Below are 20,922 nucleotides of genomic sequence, written 5' to 3'. Positions count from 1 at the left end.
CTTGTTTGGAACTCCCCCCACCCAAAACAAATCCCCACCCTGCAAAAGCACAGACAAAACGCACAGACAACACCACATAAAAACAGGAAGCCTCCCAACCCAAAAACATCATTAAAAAATGAAAATAAAATTGGAAGGGGCAGGTGGTCTTGGTACGTGACTAAGGTACCAAGGGCTCTTTGGTGCCCTAAGGGGCAATTTCAAAATACCAGGAATAGGCTGCACTTTTGCTTACCGCTGTGAAAGATAACATAAATTCTGTTACTGTACACAGGGGAAGAATTATTACTAGTAGATAATGCACATAGTGGACTGCAAAGACTCCATTAGTCAAAGCAAGCACGTTCACCTGAAATGAAACAAGAAAAAAGTATATTAAGCTTTTGAACAGATTAAACAGCTTCTTCCCGTTTTGTTTTCCATACTGAGGCTTAACTCCTTTACACCCCAAATGAAACACAACCAAGTGTGTGTAACTACATCTCTCAACTTACGTGGGGGTTATGTTCTGAGGACAGAGTGTGACGCCAAAATCACGTATGTCAAAATATAATGGGTTCAATGGTGGGTGGGATTGCCAACGTCTTTTTTCTTGGATACCTGCCCCGCTTTCTGTCCCCTTTCAACTTTTGTTATTTTTTTATTTGCCAAGTGCATAAAACCAAATGCTCAGAAAATAATGTGCATAAGTAGAGAGTTACCACTCTGTGGGTAGTGGGTGAATCCTACCTCCCACCCCACTGGAAGATGCGAATTGCTGGGGTGGGAGGTGGAATTCACCCGATACCCATAGAATGCCATCTATACCCCAGGGCTAGCCCAAGACATACTGGCATCTGAGGTGGACCTCAAAGTGGCTTCCCCTCCCTGCCAGAGAAGAAGGGATAGGGGAAGATCTATATTGGGAATGTGGGGAAAGAAAGTTTGATACCGGGAACTGCTGCCACTGTGGATTCCAACGCCTGAGGCAGTTGCCTTAGCTTGCCTCACGGGTGAGCTGGCCCTGAATAAGATCTACATTGGGGTCTGTTGCCCCAATGGATCCTGCTACCTGAGGCAGTTGCCTCACCCTACCTCACAGCCACTGGCTTCACAGGCATTATTGAGGAAGGGGCAAAATGATAGTATCCTATTCTCGTGGCAAGAAGAAAAGTTTTGTGTGGCAGAGTATAAGACAGGTATAAGGGACGCGGGTGGCACTGTGGTTAAACCACAGAGCCTAGGATTTGCCAATCAGAAGGTCAGTGGTTCGAATCCCTGCAACGGGGTGAGCTCCCGTTGCTCGGTCCCTGCTCCTGCCAACCTCGCAGTTCGAAAGCACGTCAAAGTGCAAGTAGATAAATAGGTACTGCTCCGGCGGGAAGGTAAAGGTGTTTCCGTGCGCTGCTCTGGTTTGCCAGAAGCGGCTTAGTCATACTGGCCACATGACCTGGAAGCTGTACACGGGCTCCCTCGGCCAGTAAAGTGAGATGAGCACCACAACCCCAGAGTCGGTGATGACTGGACCTAATGGTTAGGGGTCCCTTTACCTTTACCTATAAGACAGGTACAGATCTCTTTGGGCAGCTCCTGAAGAAGGGTCCTCACTGTCCCAAGTATGGAATAACTTGGCTCAAATGCAGACAGTTTGAAGGAAGTATTTAGAACAGGGTTTCCCAAACCTGAATCTCCAGCTGTAGTTGGACTACAACTCCCATCATCCTTAGCAAGCAGGAGCAGAGGTGAGGGGTGAGGGCAGTTGTAGTCCAACAACAGCTGGAGACCTGATTTAGAATACCGCTTAAGTATGCACACTTAAAGGATCACTACTTATGCTCTTTTCTGTTCAACGTGTCATTCAGTCTTACATTATTTCACATTATTATATTTGAAGCATCCATTGATTTGTCTACTTTAATGGAAAATTATAAACAATTAGAGGTATTGTAAGATTAAGAATATAAGGAAATAAATGATCAGTCAGTGGTCTGGTCATAAAACTTACCAAGATTAAGACGAATGACCAAAAACTGCTAGCATGCCATTTGTTGCGAAACACGAAGGCAATTACATATAGGAATAAGACCATTGACATGCTGTAGCCAAACAGAAATGACACCTGTTAAGAAGAAGGTTAATATTTATTGTTAAGACTGGTGTCTGAAAACACGGGTTTTCTGGGAACTCATTTCATATGACCAAACTATACAGAAGGCCCATTATGTTTGGGTGAGTTTACTCCCTTGTAAACTATTGAGGATCGCAGCCCAAGTTTATTATTCAGTGGAAATGGTTCAATGTTTGTAACATTTGTAAACATTAGTTTGTAAGCATTGTAAACATTAAAGGTCATTTAAAGACTACTTTTAAAAAGTAATGTAAGTAATTGTACTCACCAAACATAAGATTGGGGTAGTATAGCCATGAGGTCCCACAATGTCTAATAGTCTGAGCCATGGCCAAAGCAGCAACAGGAGGAGAATAAAATGCAAAGGGACGTCCACCAGAGCTAATCCACACCAAAAGGCAGAAGGAAAGAGTCCTGAGACCCGCAACTGAGAACGGGTTTTTATCTAGCAAAGAAAATTGCAAGAGATAATTATGCCCTTCAGTATATGATTTGTGGCAAGATACATAATAAAGGTAAGGGTAAAGGGACCCCTGACCATTAGGTCCAGTCGTGACCGACTCTGGGGTTGCAGCGCTCATCTCGCTCGGTCCCTGCTCCTGGCAACCTAGCAGTTTGAAAGCATGTCAAAGTGCAAGTAGATAAATAGGTACCGCTCCGGCGGGAAGGTAAACGGCGTTACCGTGCGCTGCTCTGGTTTGCCAGAAGCGGCTTAGTCATGCTGGCCACATGACCTGGAAGCTGTACGCCGGCTCCCTCGGCCAATAAAGCGAGATGAGCGCCGCAACCCCAGAGTCGGTCACGACTGGACCTAATGGTCAGGGGTCCCTTTACCCTTTACTTTTACCACCGGGGGGCCATTCTAAAGGGTTTGGGCTCTGCAATTTACAAAACGTTAATGGAGAAAGAGATGGCAACTTAAGGATTTAGGGAGGCAGTTAGAAAATCAAGGGTGGGCTCAGGTTTGGGAGAAACCTCCTCTCTGTACCACTTTGGCCAGGATTGAGGAAGTAGCATTGAAGACACTGCTGAGGTGACCACTGGTCTCCTAGTAAGTTGTCATGAATTAATAGGGGTATCAGCTGAAATGTGAGCAAAAACAATGAAGTTCTGAATAGGAGTGTTTTGAGGAAACAAGAGGGTGAGGGGAGGAAACGAGCAACCAAAGACTAAAGAAGGAGAAGTCTGAGAAAAGTGTCCCATACCTAGGTGAGATAGGGAAGGAACTACAGGCCCTGGCAACTTAGTATGCCCTTGGATGTCAGACAGAGGGAATGGTGTATCAATACTTCAAATAAATACCCACTCTCTCCACTTGAATGAATTGGGAAATCTTTGCACTGACTGCAAGAATACTGAACTGATCACCTCTTGCCACACTTACCTACCTGGACCTGCAGATAATTGCAGGAGGCCCTTCTACCGGTGCCCCCACTAGGTGAGATGCAGCAGGGGGCCTAGAGTGAAAGTGCCTTTTCAGTACAGTCATACCTGGGGTTACAGCCACTTCAGGTTGCGTTTTTTTCGGGTTGCGGACCACCGAGATCCGGAAGTACCGGAATGGGTTAATTCCGGGTTTCAGCGGCCGAGCATGCGCAAAAGCACTAAATCATGCTTTGGCATGCACAGAAGCACCAAATTGCAACCCACACGTGCGCAGACGTGGGTTGCGAACGTGCATCCCTCATGGATCACGTTCGCAGCCCGAGTGTCCACTGTAGTGGCATCACAGTTGTGGAATGACCCCCACGAGAAGGCGCACCTGAGACATCTCTTAATGCCCTTTCAGAATTTAAAAACCTTACTATAGTGGTACCTCGGGTTAAGAACTTAATTCGTTCTGGAGGTCCATTCTTAACCTGAAACTGTTCTTAACCTGAGGTACCACTTTAGCTAATGGGGCCTCCTGCTGCCGCCGCGCCGCCAGAGCATGATTTCTGTTCTCATCCTGAAGCAAAGTTCTTAACCTGAGGTACTATTTCTGAGTTAGCAGAGTCTGTAACCTGAAGCATCTGTAACCTGAAGCACCTGTAACCCAAGGTACCACTGTATAACAGTTTTATTCCCCCCCCCTTTTTTTGGTGTGCTCATTTTTTCTCAATTCCGAAATGTATATTGTATTGCTCTTTTTTATCACTGTTTCAACTTGTTTGTTTTTTAAAACTTTTTTTAATAGGGCAGTCTCTACATTTCAAAAACAAATAATAAAACATTCAAAGGGAGATCTGGACTGGGATATAAGAGCTAGCATAAAACTGAAAGTTTTTATTTCTTCCATTGTGGCACATTGGAATCAATAGAATCGTTAGCTCCCCATTGCGATCTCCCAAGGTTTGAACATAAATCCAAGAGCTATATCCAACTCAAATAAGTTATCATAAAAACAAGAATGTAGGGGTGATAGGCCCCAAAGATATGATTCTGTCTTACGCACATTTAACTTGCGCGATTTCAACCATATGCAGTTGAACACTGGCTGATTGACGTTAAATGCTGGTGTGTAGAAAGGGCTTTGCTTGGGAAGTGAGGCAGAGAACTTAGAAACTATTTTTACACTGGATTTTCCTGGTGCACATAGAGCTTTTAAGCTATCTGGCTTGCTTTCTGAGCAAGGCTATCTCCTCTCACCAGTCTGGGATGCTCCCACAAGATCACATAAAAGTTTGGTTCCAAGGGTTTGAGTTCATGCATTTTGCCTATACGGGTGACCCTTGGAACTAAACTCCCACATAAGACACAATTGTACTGCAATGCCAAGGGTGCTGTGGGTGCTTGGACAGTAAACTATATGCAGATCCAAAATTGATAGATAATCTACTGAATTTGATGTCAACTGGAGGGGGGAAATCAAAAGACTGCATTCATTGCAAGGGAATAAGTTTCATGCATGTTTAATTACTTTACCTTGTAGTAACGACCACTCATCATCGCAAAATGTGCTGGAAAGGCAGGGTATATAAATACCCCAAACATGCACATGTTACAGAGAAAGATCCATAGCTGTTTGCTACTAGATTGCTGGGAAACAAATCAGAAAGATAAAGTTTATAAACACTGTGTGATAGTATATATGATTAGAACAGCTGCTATTATTCTCTGCACTTGGTAGGCTTAAAAATGATATTTAATTATAGGAATAAAGTTGATCATTGCTTATTTAAAAGTTGTCTTTAGGTTGATGATGTAGTACTGTTAACTATTATAAACTCACAAGAATCAACTGAATTCAGAGGCTACAGCAGAGTCTCTGAGTATAAAATCGACTCAGGTGGTACAGATATTATGAGTATTAATATACAGTGGTGCCTCGCAAGACGAAATTAATCCGTTCCGTGAGGCTCTTCGTATAGCGGTTTTTTCGTCTTGCGAAGCAAGCCCATTGACAGCTTAGCGGATTAGCGCTATTAGCGGTTTAGCGGCTTTTAGCGATCAGCTGTTAAGCGGCTTATCAGCGGATCAGCTGATAAGCGGCTTAGCGGCTTAGGAAAAGGGGGGGAGGGGAAAAACCCGCAGGAACTCGCAAGATATTTTCATCTTGCGAAGCAAGCCCATAGGGAAATTCGTTTTGCGAAGCGCCTCCAAAACAGAAAACCCTTTCGTCTAGCGGGTTTTCCGTCTTGCGAGGCGTTCGTCTTGTGGGGCACCACTGTAGTGTACTAGAATAAATTAAAACTAAAATATCAAAACAAATGAATATTAAGTGGACAAACGTTTCTATCAAATACCTTGGAATATATATAACACCAACTAATAAAATGATGTTTCAAACTGAACGCATGATTTTTAAAAATCACAGAAGTTCTGAAAAATGGATGAAATTAGAAATACCTTGGCTTGGAAGCCTATCAATATTAAAGATGAATGCAAATCTAAAGAGAGATTGTGTGTGTGTGTGTGTTTTCACACTTATTCACCACTACAACTAGCCCGCCTCTTCACACTACTGTAACCATTCTTACAATCCAGTTGAAAGACTTACAAATAGAATCATGTGACTCCAGATTCGAATATGGGCAGCGGAATTTAACATTCGCAGGCGTGCATTGCTGATGATGTTGACAAGCACCGGAAAGCAATTGGTCACTTCCATGTGGCATATGAGTGTGAATCTGTATTTCTGAACCGAGACAAGAAATGAAATACAAGTTAGAAATTCAAGTGAGTCAGTGAATGAATGCTGAGAAAATAACAGCCTGTAATGAAAACAGAAATTCATAAGCCTGCTTTATGTGTTATTTGTAATGAAGGTGTCCTACATCACTAAGTGCCTTCAAGTGTGGACCTTGGGCAGCAGATGGGGAAGAGTGGGGACAGGAGCCTGAGACAGCAGAGCAAAGTCTTGTCTGAAGAAAGATGGTAATGCTGGTGCTGGAGTCTCTGTTGCTGTTTCCCTTCCTGTCGAGGAGAGAATGTTGCCAGAGGCTGTGGAGAGCTCAGAGCCACAGCCTGGGGTGAGGCTGAGGAGGATTCACAAGAGGAGGCAGGTCTGCCATTGTCTCCCAGGGTCAGAAGATGCCTTCACCAGTGGGAACAGATGCACCCACCTTGATGGAGTCTGCACCTGCAGGCTAGACATTCTTACAAGGCTGATTCTTTCAAGGAAGGTATGTGCCGTGCCTTAGCTATAAACGGGGTTGTTGTTTTCAGCCAGAACTCACAGGAACTGAGCTCCAGCACCTCTCAGGTGGGCTCCATTACCATTATAAGATAACGAGCGAGGCATTCATGGTGAGTTCCAGCACCTCTTCTTCTGGAAAAGAGCTTGCTGGGTAGGTATATGAACTTGTTGGGACAGCTTCTGTTATGTACTAAGCTTAGATCCTAGAACAATAGGCAAGTAGGATCCTAGAATGCAACAACTGATTGGCTTGCAGGAAAAGACCAATCAGGCTCCAGGAGGAAGTTAATCAGCCTATTAGGCTGGTAGGATCCTAAAATGCAACAACTGATTGGTCTGCAGGAAAAGACCAATCGGGCTCCAGGAGGGAAACAGAATCAGCCAATTAGACGGGACTCATTGTGTAATTAATGTATATAAAAGCCTGGGGTTTGGGGGGCAATTCAATCACTGTTTTACAAGCTGCAATAAAGAGCATGAAATCACTACAGGACTCCGAGTATATTTCAGCTTCATTGCTCTCATACAGTTGTGAACTTTGTGCCCCCATATTTTGGAATCGTGGCCTTGCTTCTAATTTGACTGGGATGGAGCTAGCTGTTACCTGTTACCTGATGCTGCACCAGTATTATACTCTGCTTAAAGAGCATTTCTCTTTAACTGGGAAAGGCATTTAAAAACAGGCTTGCGAAACAGCTACGCTCAACACCACAAGATGCTGCTTGCTTTCAAATTCAAAACATGTACAACCATATTTGGTTAGCCAGTGATATGGGGCTAAAGATTAAAAAAGGAAACCACATGGAAATGCAAAGAGTAAGTCTGCCCTGACATTTCCTGCCCCTGCACAAGCTGGCACAAGATGGTAACAGTCGATATGGGGCTTTGCTCCCCAGTTTTATCCCACTTAGGATTACACCCAGGGGGTTCCCCCCCCCCCAGTCAGAACTCAGTTCTGGCCCCTCTCAGGTGAGCACCATTGCCATTTTAAGAAAACAAGGGAAGCGTTCGTGGTGAGTTCTGGCACCTCCTTTTCTAGAAAAATGGTACTGATTGCAACAAAAAATAACTGAAGTTACCTTGTCTTCAAGGGCTACCATTATAGCCCCATTGTGCACTAGTTGGTCACTGACATTTTTGCCAGAGACAACTTCTACCAGGACATTCTGATTCTTCACTGCTTGGATGAAATTGTCAATGCTTGCACCTGAAAAAGAAAACAAGGATTCACAGAATGACCGGAGGACTGTGGTAGAATCTTAATTTCTCAAACAGGAGAAAACCAAAATGAAGTGTAATACAGAATTGGAATTATCTTTGTGTAACATTTAATGCCTATTTATTTGCTAAAATGGGTTGTGTTATCCCACTAGCACAAATGGGCTTCCCTCACCCTCTCCTCCCCAAACTGACTTGAGGGGAGGGAAGTTTGGGGAAAACCCCTAAAACAGCATGAAGGAGGAGATGAGCACTGACGGAACAATCGCCTTAGTGCCATCTTGAATTCCACCCAAAATTCTTAATTTTTTATTTTTACTATTGAGGTAATATTGGAATTATCTTATTCTTTTAGGACTGCCAATGTAATCAAAATTTTTGTAAGCAAATATCTGATACCTTACACAATCTGGCATCTCAGACAGCCCTGGAGGAATCCTCTTCAGAGGAGGACTTGGCACTCCCCAAAGCTAACATTATAGAGGAGCACGATGTATAATGGGGCAGTGAGACACAGCAGGGGGATTTGGGGCTTTCAGGGATCATGGCACAAGACCTTTCTCCACCAGACCTTTGCTCAAAATCAATGGTAGAGGCTAAACCACTACTGAGTCCAAGGGAGTACTGATTCCTAAAGTTGCAGGCTCAGTCAGCTGCCTGATGCTGAAGTTTTCTCCAGAAGAACATGGTCTCATAGGGAACAAAGGGTTATTTGCAAGGAACCTACTCCTTATGAGTAGACCAAACTCCTCAGGCAATCCATAGAGCTATGCTATAGTTGGTGCTCTGGGTGCTCAGTTAAAAAGCCTTCAGTTCCTGATAGAGAGCTGGAAAAACATTTTTCACTCGCTTTCTACTGGTCCATTAAAATTGTATGAAAACTTCATTTTATTACATTCATATTCTATCTTTCCTTCCAAAGGGCTGTTAGACATGGTTCCCCCTCCCCTCACTTTTTGCTCACAACACTGAGACAATATTGGATTAAGAGGTGATTATTGTTCGGGGGCGTGCCACTAGGGGCGCATCGGAAGATGGCCGACAATAACATCTCTCCAACCCACAGGAGGTAATTAAGAGGCTGTGATGGGAGTAAGCAGCCTCCCGGGCCCCCCAAGTGAGTGGGGGGACTGCCCTTGCCTGCTGTGCCCTATACCACCCCCGAACTCGAGGGGGTGGGGGCACTAGGCAGAAAGCCCTTGTGCGGACTTCGGCTCTCCTGGACGCTGTCTCTGATTCGCGCCTCTAGCTGCAGCAACTTCAAAAGAAATAATTAGGTGGAAGCAAATGCACATATTTCAAGGAAGAAGGGGGAGTAAAGACTGCTAATTGAAGAGATCTCTGAGAAAGAAGATGGGTTGGATAAACAGGAATATATCATGAGAAGACACACCAAGGCTCGGTATGTCGGCAACAGGACTGGATGGGGGGGGGGACTTTCCTTTCTTTTCTTTATGTGATTAACCAAGAATCCCCCCCACAAGTTAGAAATGCCGCTTAAATGACCTAAGCTGATGATTTAAGACTGTGTAGAGATAATCTCTAACCAAAAGCATGTTTTAAGGAGATTGTGAAAAGTTTAAGAGCTTTGGGATGATGCAGTAAAAAAACAGCGTCGCTGTTTTGGCAAGTTCTGTCGAAAGACTTATGTCTGGGAGGAGGAATGGATCTGTTTTCATACTGCGGGCGGCCTCCTCAGAGGAATAAAGAAGGCGACAGATTTGCGAAGATGAATGATGGAAAGAGTGCTTTTATTTATGGAAGTGATGATATATGGAAACCATCTCGATATGGTGATTGGACTAACGGAAAAATTCACACAGGATTATAACTGGTGTTTACCTGCTTAAGGAGATTATCAGAAGAGATCACAAAGAAAAAAGAAAAATATATGAATAAGATGAGACGTGGGAACAGCAAGATAGGACTGGATAGAAATATGAACTTTATTTGGACAGATTTGTGGATATTAACGCAGCAGCAAGAAGATGATTGGAATTCCCTTCGGAACTTGAAATATGGGTACCCCCAACAAAAAAATTAAAATTCGGCTTTGTAATTCGGAATTTATGTGATGTGATTTGATTTGATTTGATTTGATTGGTCGGTTAATAAAAATTATTTTTTTAATAAAGAGAGATTATTATTGTTCAATCACTGTGTTTTATGCTGAGGAGAGATTTGTACCCAGGTTTTCCCAGTCTGGCCGTGGTGTATTGGCATGTTGGCTCTTGGTCGAAACCTGATTGGGGTGGGGGGTGGGGAATCTCAATATTCTGTTCTTCACTCTTACCTGTATTATTAAGGATCAGAAGTCCAGCAGACCCTCTGAAAGACTCCTTTCCTGGCTCAAAATAAAGCCCAGGATGTAGCTCTGCATAATGCAGGCTCCTCCAAATAGCATATAACAGCACCTGGATGACTAAAGGTGCCAGCAAAATTCCAAAAAGGAGCAGTCTGTAATAAAGAAAGGATAGTAATTAAGCAAATGAGAATGATTGCAACTGGTATTGAATCTATTGTGGCAGCAACCCCATTTCTGTCACTGGCCAAACCAGCCTATCCCCCATTGCTAACCTCTCAATTCTGCCCCCCACCTCAGTACAGTGGTACCTCGGGTTAAGTACTTAATTTGTTCTGGAGGTCCGTTCTTGACCTGAAACTGTTCTTAACCTGAAGCACCACTTTAGCTAATGGGGCCTCCCACTGCCTCTGCGCTGCCAGAGCACGATTTCTGTTCTCATCCTGAAGCAAAGTTCTTAACCTGAGGTACTATTTCTGGGTTAGCCGAGTCTGTAACCTGAAGCGTATGTAACCCGAGGTACTACTGTACTCCTGTAGACCAGCCCCCTCCAACCGCATGCAACTACTAATCCCCATTTCCACCTTCCCAACCCCATTTCTGAAGCTGCTTCTCTCTTCTACACTGCAGTCCCCTTGCACCCCCACATTCCCCTTGCACCCCCATTTCCATGCCTCTTCCTCCCCCTCATTTTCTGCCCCCTCCCCTTGATGGGAACAGGGATGAAGGTGAAAATAGTGTACAATTGTGGCTGCAAAATTGGAAGGGTAGTTGATTCACAATTGTGGTGTGTGTGTGTTAGTAGTTACAGTGTGGTGGAGGAGGCTAGGGGGCGATGCTACATATACAGTAATTGCGACGGCTTTTAAGCAATTATCTTGGCACTTACAGCGTTCCCCAGAGTTTGCTCTCGCGCTTGAGATTTAAAAAATGCATTCTTGCCATGGCGCAAACTTGTTGCCTCCAGAGTTCTGATCCGCTTATGGTTGCCTTTCCCGTGTCTGAGAGCAATAGCAGATCTTGTTCCATTTCGTCAGCACCCTTTGGCCCTTCTTTGTAATCAAATTTCAAAAGCACAAAATCAGAACTTTGGTATTGGCCAAATGAGAGACTACTTACTTATACAAACTCAGTTCTGACTTCTTCTGATGCTGGGTCAGTCAATCCCCTACTTCCCCCCAGCTCTCCTTGCTGCCACCACTACTGCAGATGTTTTTCCCCTGTCATTGATAAACCATCCCAGCTCTCACTCCCAGATTAAAAAAAAAAACAGGGAAAGGCAGCTGTAATGCAACACTTTTCCAGGGGCAATCCTGGATTCACAGAAGCTGTCCAGGTTTCTGATTCGATCCCAGAATGTCCCGCTTTTCCTTAGGACGTCCCTATTTTCATCAGAGAAATATTGGAGGGTATGGAGTTATGCATCCCCCAAGCCAAGGAGATAAGTAACTATACGACCTTCAGAAGACATCTGAAGGCAACCCTGTATAGGGAAGTTTTTAAACGTTTTATAGAATCATAGAATCTTACGAGTTGGAAGGGACCCAAGGATCATCTAGTCTAACACCCTGAAATGCAAGAATATATGTTTTATTATGTTTTATATATATTTATTGGAAGCCACCCAGAGTGGCTTGGGCAACCCAGTCAAATAGGTAGCATATAGATATTATTATAAAATAGGAGAAATGTTGGAGGGTATGCTCCCACAACAGTTGGATGCCAACAACAGATATGGTCCCAAACTCATATTTTCCCTGCTGCAGCAGGGAATCACTACTAGAAAGTATGTTATTTGGAACAGTATGTTACCTTTCTCATCAATCATTTCATTTCCTTCCAGCTTCAAGAAGACATCTTCCAGAGTTGTCATGGTAACCCCATAATTAACAATTCCTAGTTCTTTCTGGCGGTCCATGTCAGAGAACAGATCTACATGACAGGGAGAAAGAAACTCAAGTGCTTACTTTTAGTTCAAGATTAGCATTTCCAATCTCCATTACGGCCTTGTGCAAATCCTTTTTATTGTACTTACAGCCCAAAGTAACATTTTGAGGAACATCTCCATTAATAGCACACTCAAAGATGATAGCTATGATATCATTTACATATTCAAGACGATAATTACCTGGAAATTTATCCACATTTTCCAAGGGCAGTATATAACTCAGCTCATTTTCATGTTGTGCTGATAATTTGGCAGCAGGGATGTATTGCTTGACCAGGGATGTTGTTCTCTCGGGGTCATACAATTCATTTACATGCATCCTGTTCGTATTCAGAATGGATTTAGATGGACACCAATTACCAAGTATTGCATTCCTTTAATAAAACTGTTATCCGAATCAAGTATTTGTGACATTACTAAAACCATAAGAGTTCTGCTGAAAGAAACAGCAGCACAGCATCTTTACAGCCTGATCTCTCCCTTTCCTCTTTTTGGTCTGAGCTTGGACCAAGAGATGTTGAGCCAGAAAGGAAGAATTTCTTGACATACTTAGATTTTTTAAAAAAGAAGAAGATTTTGCACAATTTTATAAATAAAATAGATAAATATCTGTGATTGCCCACCAGAGATTGCAAAATAGGTAAGAGTACAAGACTGCCAAACTCAAAAGTACCTTAAATGGTAGCCAACACCCCATTTTTTCTTCAAGAATAAAGATGAACCAACACAAGACAGCCTGCCATGAGAGATAAATGCTTTCCGGTCTGGAAGAAAAACACATAAAGTTCTGGTTTTACTTATCACATTCTGCAGAAATAAATTCTTCCCCATATCCAAATCAGAAGCAGGAAATATCTGAAGGGGAATGTGCAGTGAGCTGAGATTCAGAAGGGTGATGCAGAAAATAAAACGAGTTCCAGAAATGCTGCCTTCATTTCAAACAATCCTGTTTGTTTACATGCACACGAATCAGAGGAGTATGTTGCACACACAAACAGGCAACTAGCAGTACAATCGTCACAGCAGGTCTTGCAAGCAAATCTATTTCATTGGGGTAGGGTTAAGTCAGCATAATTGTCCAGGTCACAAAAAGCAGTCTGGAGCGAGTCAGAAGCTGAAGACCAAGGTGCAATCTAAGGGAAGCTACATATCAGGAACCCGGAATAAGATAGGAAATGCAAAACACATTTCAGCTAAGGCAGAACTTGTTGATCAAGGCTCAGCTGGAAGAGATCTATTTACTCCTTGTAACCCAGGTGGAGCCAAGCTTGGAAAATGCAAACACTTGTCCCCCAGAGTGATGGGAGGGATTATTTCACCTGTTCTCCCAGTACAGATTATTTTACAATCACATGTCAATTGTTAGGGCAGGGCAGTTGATGTCATGCAAAAAGAGATGCAACAGATAACAGGGAAAGGATCCAAAAGCTAATGAAGGTGGTGGAATGAGAGAAAAGATTGGTCACCCTCAAACAGCTGTGAAGACTGCATTGAAGAGTAGTAGCTGCAACCCATTAAACCAGCATTTCCCAAACTTGGGTCTCCAGCTGTTTTTTTGGACTACAACTCACATCATCCCTAACTAGCAGGACCAGTGGTCAAGGATGATGGGAACTGTGGTCCAAAAACAGCTGGAGACCCAAGTTTGGGAAACACTGCATTAAACGCTTAGCCCAGGCATCCTCAACCTTCAGCTCTCCAGATGTTTTGGACTACAATTCCCATAATCCCTGACCACTGGTCCTGTTAGATAGGGATCATGGGAGTTGTAGGCCAAAACATCTGGAGGGCCACAGGTACGGGATGCCTGGCTTAGCCAGTGAAGCAGAAGAAGTAACAGTAATTTGACATTTCACAAAGGCATTGGAATTTCCAAGGCTATTCCTCAGCACGCCTGTTACTCCTGGAATAACAGGAACTTGGTGAATGACAGCATAGTGAAAAATGTGAAGGAATCATCTAGGGTGCTATGTGGATCACCTCCTTTACGCAGTGCAACGGAAGAGCTTTTTGTTCCAACAGACAGAAATAAGGATAGTGCAGATCAGTGCGGGATAAGTTCCCAAGTCACATGGTCTCGGTTATTTCTCTCTCGCTTCATGCCTATACTTGTCAAACTGTTTTTACCATGAGACATTCTACTAACCAGCAAGAATATCAGCTTCTTCCATTAACTGAGTGGTGAGCAGAATCACTCGACCTGCTTTGCGCTCATTCAGGAGGGCCCACACTTGGTGTCGAGAGTAAGGATCCAGCCCTGCAGTTGGTTCATCTAAGAATAAGACCTGTAGGCAGAACATGCGATTGCATTTTCAGACTCGGAAACCTTGAGAAGTTAGCACATAGCATTCCATGTTGAAGTGGATTCTTTAAAAAGAATTAATGGCAACCCAATTGGGTCAATGATATTTTTGAATGCCACCCCAACTGTGGAGTGGTGCAAGAGCCCAGGGGTTCCGGTTTCTTACCCAGAGTTCACTTTCCTTGGAATGAGGGACAGCAAAGACTGTGGTGCCTTTATAATATATGGTTTATATTAAGTAGTGGGTTGACAAAGCAGACGACACAGAGATTTCTCCAAGTGGTTCTTTAGAGTAAGCTGGAACTGAACTGAACTGAACTGCTCAGCCGGCCTGCTGAGCAACATTGTAACAACAACACCCCAGGGTTTCACGCCTAAATTAAGTGACGTGGACCTGAGTGAAAACTATATACAGTGGTACCTCGGGTTAAGTACTTAATTCGTTCCAGAGGTCCGTTCTTAACTTGAAACTGTTCTTAACCTGAAGCACCACTTTAGCTAATGGGGCCTCCCACTGCCGCCGCGCCACCGGAGCACGATTTCTGTTCTCATCCTGAAGCAAAGTTTTTAACCTGAGGCACTATTTCTGGGTTAGTGGAGTCTGTAACCTGAAGCATCTGTAACCCGAGGTACCACTGTACACAATACCCCTGGTGGCCGGGGTGAGAACTTCAATACATAACAGTTTATTTACACATAAAGTGGTACCTCGGGTTACAGACGCTTCAGGTTACAGACTTCGCTAACCCAGAAATAGTACCTTGGGTTAAGAACTTTGCTTTAGGATGAGAACAGAAATTGAGCAGCAGCAGTGCGGCGGCAGTGGGAGGCCCCATTAGCTAAAGTGGTGCTTCAGGTTAAGAACAGTTTCAGGTTAAGAACGGACCTCCAGAACAAATTAAGTTCTTAACCTGAGGTACCATTGTATATACAACCTGAGTCTACGATGGATATGGTCACAGCATTAACACCCCAGAAGGTCTTGCTTTTCCCATAGCCAAAGCCTTGGATTCAAACAGAAATCAAACATGGCTCTCATTCTCTGACTTCTGCCTGCTGTTTGCTTCCCACCCAGCTCTCTCTCACATACTTCTGGCACTTGTCCTTCTCACCACCAGCCAGGTGAGGGAAGGGGCCCACTCATTTGGCCTCTGGCACAAAGGCCACTTCCTTTGTTACCCTAAGGACCCATACTTAAGGGCCATTAACTCACCATGAAGCTGGCCTGGCTATTCCAACAGTTGCATCCTCCATTACATTTTAACCCCTTGCTGGGTGCAGGGTTAACTCACAACAATATAAACAGTTATGCGGCTTTAAAAAATGTTTTGGGGAAAATAATTTTATATTATTATTATTATTTTTAATTGAAGCCAATCTTGTACTAAATGTGAAAGCTTCACTTTACATACAGTGTTTGGGGAATGGGAATTTAGAAGGGAAGTAAAGATAAGACTGAAATTAGGGAGTTTCATGACTGACCACAGATCAGTGAGAGATCTACACACTCCATTGCTTTTGAGAGGAAACAGTAGATGCATTACAAGATGGAGAGTACTTATGTTCAACAGGTCCTTTTGTCCTGTCCTTGCTTCACCTACCTGTGGCTCTCCCAAGAAAGTAATCGCGAGAGATAATTTTCGCTTTTGCCCACCACTTAAACGATTAGCTTGGGTGTCTTGAATGGCATCGAGATCCAAGAGGGTCACTAGCTTTTGCACCTGTAAAGCATATAAACACATGTTTCAAGCACCAAGATGTTGGATTCTTTCGGATTTCTTCCTATCTTGCTTTTCAGTCGCTTGGTTGGTTGAAAGCAACAAGCTATTTTATAGAGGTTCGAATCTTAATGGAATATTATGCAACCTCTCATATTTGAAGTATAAGGCATTTCCAGATGAGATGTTGTCCCTGGAATTAGGATCATTTGCTCAAGCAGGTTTTTGGAAGAACCCAAATGGCATTGCTCCAGACTGTTGTATTCCAGGGTTTGCTTGGTTATGCAACCATGCTTGTGCTATTATTATTATTTTTTATGAATGCCAATGGGATTACAGTACAGTTTCATGTGTGGACTGGAAAACCCTATTGGTTCATCTAGTGAAGAGTGGTCCTTGAGGCAGTTCGGTATTGCTCACGCTGCATTTTCTGGATGCACAGCTGTCACTCAAGGAGCCCTTCAAGAAGGTTTAGAGTTTGAAATCAGCTCTTGAGAAGCAGAAAGTGGGATTGCATTAAGACCGTGCTTCTTGTTCCCTCCCAAACACATCAGCACGAGGACTTTAATATGCACCGGCTGCCTGAATATCTGCCGCTAAATGTTCTACAACATGGTCCATTCCTACATTATTTTTCAATCATGCCTTTTTCTTCACCCATGCTGTGATATTTAATAACTAAGGAAAAGGCATTGAACATAGCATCCATTAGGTGACTCCTGCTGCAACATTCTGCCTTCATTTTTGCCTTCAGTCAAGTACCAAGCATTATTTTGCAAGTCCTTGTTTTCCATAGATTTCAGCTGGGCAGGAAAACCTTAATAATTTCAAACTGCTGATCAGGATTTCATCAAAACAATGAAAAGGTCTGGTCCACAGCAAGCATGGATAAAGTACACCAGTAGTTTGCAACATCTAAAAGAAATAATCTGAAATGATTTGTTGCCAACTGGAAAAAAAGAGGACAAAGTGTCACTTTTCAGCACTTTGTAACTTGCTGTAATTGTGGCCATTTTTACTGGATCAGTTTGAAATGTGGCGGTTTTGTAGACGGCATCAGCTAGATTGTAAATGCCAAGTTTCAAGTTATGAGCCCAACAGAAGCCTTTTAATCAGCTATAGAATTTTGTGGCTAATCATTCCTGAGCCTTGTTTCTGCTACTCAACCAGAGGAACCCTTTTGTTTTCCTATAATCTATGCACTCTTGTCTTTGCATTACACCCCAAAATAGCTTTTTCTTTTATCAATTTATTACTGTTCTGCTTTGTTTAGTATGTGTAATTGAAAAGTCAAAAACACAATGCTTAAACAAAACTAAATCAATACAAGGTATATACTTGTGGTAAATATCCATTTATTCAGCTGGGAAAGTCTGTCAAAAAAATTAAATTCATTTGTTTCTGGAAAGAGCAGATAATGGGCGCCTGTCGTATCTTGACAATAATACTGTTCCAAAGAAACCACAGAGCCTAGGACTTGCCGATCAGAAGGTCAGCGGTTTGAATCCCTGCAACGGGGTGAGCTCCCATTGCTCGGTCCCTGCTCCTGCCAACCTAGCAGTTTGAAAGCACGTCAAAGTGCAAGTAGATAAATAGGCACCGCTCCAGCGGGAAGGTAAACGGTGTTTCCATGTGCTGCTCTTGTTCACCAGAAGCAGCTTAGTCATGCTGGCCACATGACCCGGAAGCTGTACGCCGGCTCCCTCGGCCAATAAAGCGAGATGAGTGCCGCAACCCCAGAGTCGGTCACAACTGGACCTAATGGTCAGGGGTCCCTTTACCTTTACCTATTGCAAATTTATTGCACCTCTCCCATTGCAATTAACAGGATTTAAATTGGTTTCAACAAATTTGCCCCATTGACTTCAGCGGGACTTAAGCACAATGAGTTTTCTCTGAATTAGGCTGAGTAAACCTCAAATACAAAGCAGAACAAATGATAAGGCAGCAATCCCTTGCCATGAACCTGTTCTACAAAGAAAATAGATGAAGAATATAAAGAGGCAGAACAGAAATACTTGCCATATGAATATATCCGTACCTCATTCTCAATATCATTGTTTGGAATCCCCTTTATTTTAGCAAAAGTCCGTAAATTTTCTTTCAGCGTTAGGAATTCAAATTGCACGTTGAATTGTGGGCACACAGCACTTATCTCCCTAATTTGTTCCATATCTTCCCTTGCTGATATATTGTACTTGAAGATGGTCGCAGAGCCTGTACACATAAGCAAATAGGAAGCAAATAGGTTGGCTTAATAAACAGAGTAGGCTGCTTGAATTCTCATAAAAGTTTCAAATGAGACCTAGACTGCAATTCTAGGTATGATTGTTTGGAATCCTCGCAGCCTCAATGACAATAACGAATCTCAGTTCTCCACAAAGCACATAATTAAACTATGGAAGTTGTTGCCATAGTGTAGCAATGGCCCCCCAACCTAAATGGCCTTAAAAGGGGATTTGGACATGTTTGTGGCTGCTAGTCGCAATGGCTAAATCAGAAGACTGACTGCTGTGGAACTGCTACTGCCCCCTTTGTGCTCCTCCCAGTGGCGTGTGGTGGGCCTTTGTGGGAATCAAATGATGGACTTGATAAGGCTTTGTTCTGATGAAGGGGAACCTCCTCCTGTTCTTATGGATTTGCGTGGCAGCCTCCTTCATTTTAAAGTTCTGATACGTACCATCAGATGGCTTCAGAAGTCCACTAAGGATGTTTAGCAGTGTTGTTTTCCCAGCTCCACTACAACCAAGAACTGCAGTGATTTGACCTTCATAAATATCCAAGGACAAGCCTAGCAGAAGAACAGAAGTTAGCTCTTAAAACGGCCAAGGTACACGGAGGCTGCATTCCTAAACCCTCTTACTAATAAGTTCAATTGAAATCTCACTTCTGAGTAAACCTACAAAACTTCCCGTCATGGCTCATTTTTAATTTCCTCACATCACATCACATCAAGCACTAGGGATGCTGTCAAAATTCTCGTTTGAATTTTTGGATGGATTCTTGGAATTTCATACTACAGAATATTGCTTCTCCATGGAATCAATCAGGAATTAGGAAGAAATCTTCCACTGTTATACCTCCCCACCCCATCCTAAATTTTGTACAGAGAGCTGTGCATGTATAGTCCTGATGTCAGTTTATTTCATTTGTCTCCACTTTTCAGTATCAGTATGAATTTTTGGCATGCATTGATAAAGCACTGCAAAAAGTCATATGATTACATCAAGAGGTGTTTTTGTTTTTTACCACTGTGCATGCAGTGATATGTAGTACGGGGGGCGGGGGGAGTACAATACAGTAGTAGAATATGTGTTTTACATGAAACAGGTCCCTAGTTTAATCCCTAGCATCTCCAGGGCTGGGAATGTCAGTGCAATAAGCCCTTGTGAGCTGTTGGACAGTCAGTGCAGATAAGCCAGAGGTCTGATTGGGTATAATACAGCTTCCTATGTTCCATATATACATGTACTTTTGTGAGCTCATAAAATAGTCCAAAAATGCCACTTGATGTGTTTACATAGAAGATCGGATCCAATTGTTTTCCAGTTATCATGAATTCCTGCATTGCAGATGGCTCTTGGGTCCCTGCCAACTCTTAAGATTCTATGATGGAAACGAGACACATATAAAAAAACATTGTGAAAATGTTTTTGTTAAAAGTTTTGAAAAATGTATTGAATTTGCCATAGCTCACCATCACCATCTAATGTAAGATTGTATAATGCACTTTACAGCACACTTTATTTGTTTGTTTGTTTGTTTGCAGCTATACAGTATAGCTGAGTCCTAGGATTCAATTTACCTTCTGTCCACCCCAGCTGTAGGTTTTGTCCTGAAGATATCCACTTCTAATTTGTGGACGTTAGTGACAGTGTCAAGTAGTCATGTCTCCTCAAGGGTGATAAATAAACTTTATGAAGATTATTTTTGCATTTGGTATTTCATGTGCAAATGAGTAAAAAAAAAAGGCATAAAAGGTTTTGGAATTTGGTTTTTGTATGCAGTATTACTGATGCACATACAGTATGTGTATCAGGATTGTGGAGGAGAGATTAATGAACCAAAGGACATAGTGTCTGCCACAAGCTGTTGATGGAATGCTCAGGGATGTTTAAAAAATAATTTTGTGTGTGTGTTTGTTTCTCAGTTCCACGCTTTTACATGCATTGTGGTATTTTATGCATCATGACTTGCAGTTATTTTTATTGATCATAGTTTAATAATTATTGTAATTGTTAAGAGTGAATTTTTGCTTAATTATTATCAGCTGATGTTCTGAGAGTTAATTTTATGGTGTACTATTAGATTCTAATACATCAACTAAAGTAATATACTGTACAATAATCTAAGTTGTTCCATTTTAAAGTTATGTTTGATTGTGACTTTTGGTATTGGATCAAATTATTAAAAGGTATGTGTTCTTTGTTGTATATTTTGTTGCTGTAAACTGCCTTGTACATAGTAATATAGGAAAGTGGTACAGTATTCATAGGGAGTGCAGTGGAAGCAATTCTCCTAGCTGTTTATGAATGCAGAAGCAGTTGAACATGGGGCAGTGGTGAGCCCATGAATCAATAAAGGAAGAGGGGAAATCCATTGTTTCCTACAAACCGCCTCATCCCACCATAACAGTCAGTGCTCAATAAATGTAACTGCATTGAGGGGAGGTTAGTCATTAGCCACAAAGCTTAGTGGGCAAGCCTGAT

General features: G+C 42.7%; 1 protein-coding gene across 1 annotated transcript in view; it reads right to left on the bottom strand.

Moving 5' to 3' along the window:
• Positions 1-20,922, bottom strand: part of LOC310839093 (ABC-type organic anion transporter ABCA8-like) — an 89,701-nt gene that overhangs the window by 19,340 nt on the left and 49,439 nt on the right. Inside the window, exons 13-27 of the mRNA XM_083727377.1 lie at positions 18,894-19,004; positions 18,255-18,430; positions 16,097-16,216; positions 14,340-14,478; positions 12,867-12,957; positions 12,374-12,513; positions 12,058-12,177; positions 11,135-11,297; positions 10,237-10,400; positions 7,805-7,932; positions 6,087-6,224; positions 5,012-5,125; positions 2,376-2,552; positions 1,985-2,098; positions 236-349 (exon numbers count right to left, since the gene is read on the bottom strand). Coding sequence (XP_083583503.1) covers positions 236-349; positions 1,985-2,098; positions 2,376-2,552; positions 5,012-5,125; positions 6,087-6,224; positions 7,805-7,932; positions 10,237-10,400; positions 11,135-11,297; positions 12,058-12,177; positions 12,374-12,513; positions 12,867-12,957; positions 14,340-14,478; positions 16,097-16,216; positions 18,255-18,430; positions 18,894-19,004 — 2,009 coding nt within the window. The remainder of the gene's footprint in view (positions 1-235; positions 350-1,984; positions 2,099-2,375; positions 2,553-5,011; positions 5,126-6,086; positions 6,225-7,804; positions 7,933-10,236; positions 10,401-11,134; positions 11,298-12,057; positions 12,178-12,373; positions 12,514-12,866; positions 12,958-14,339; positions 14,479-16,096; positions 16,217-18,254; positions 18,431-18,893; positions 19,005-20,922) is intronic.

This window comes from Podarcis gaigeae (assembly GCF_964106915.1).
Source record: "Podarcis gaigeae genome assembly, chromosome: 2".
Lineage (NCBI taxonomy): Eukaryota > Metazoa > Chordata > Lepidosauria > Squamata > Lacertidae > Podarcis > Podarcis gaigeae.
Note: the sequence above shows the minus strand (reverse complement) of the source record. Positions and strands in the feature narration are given on the sequence as shown.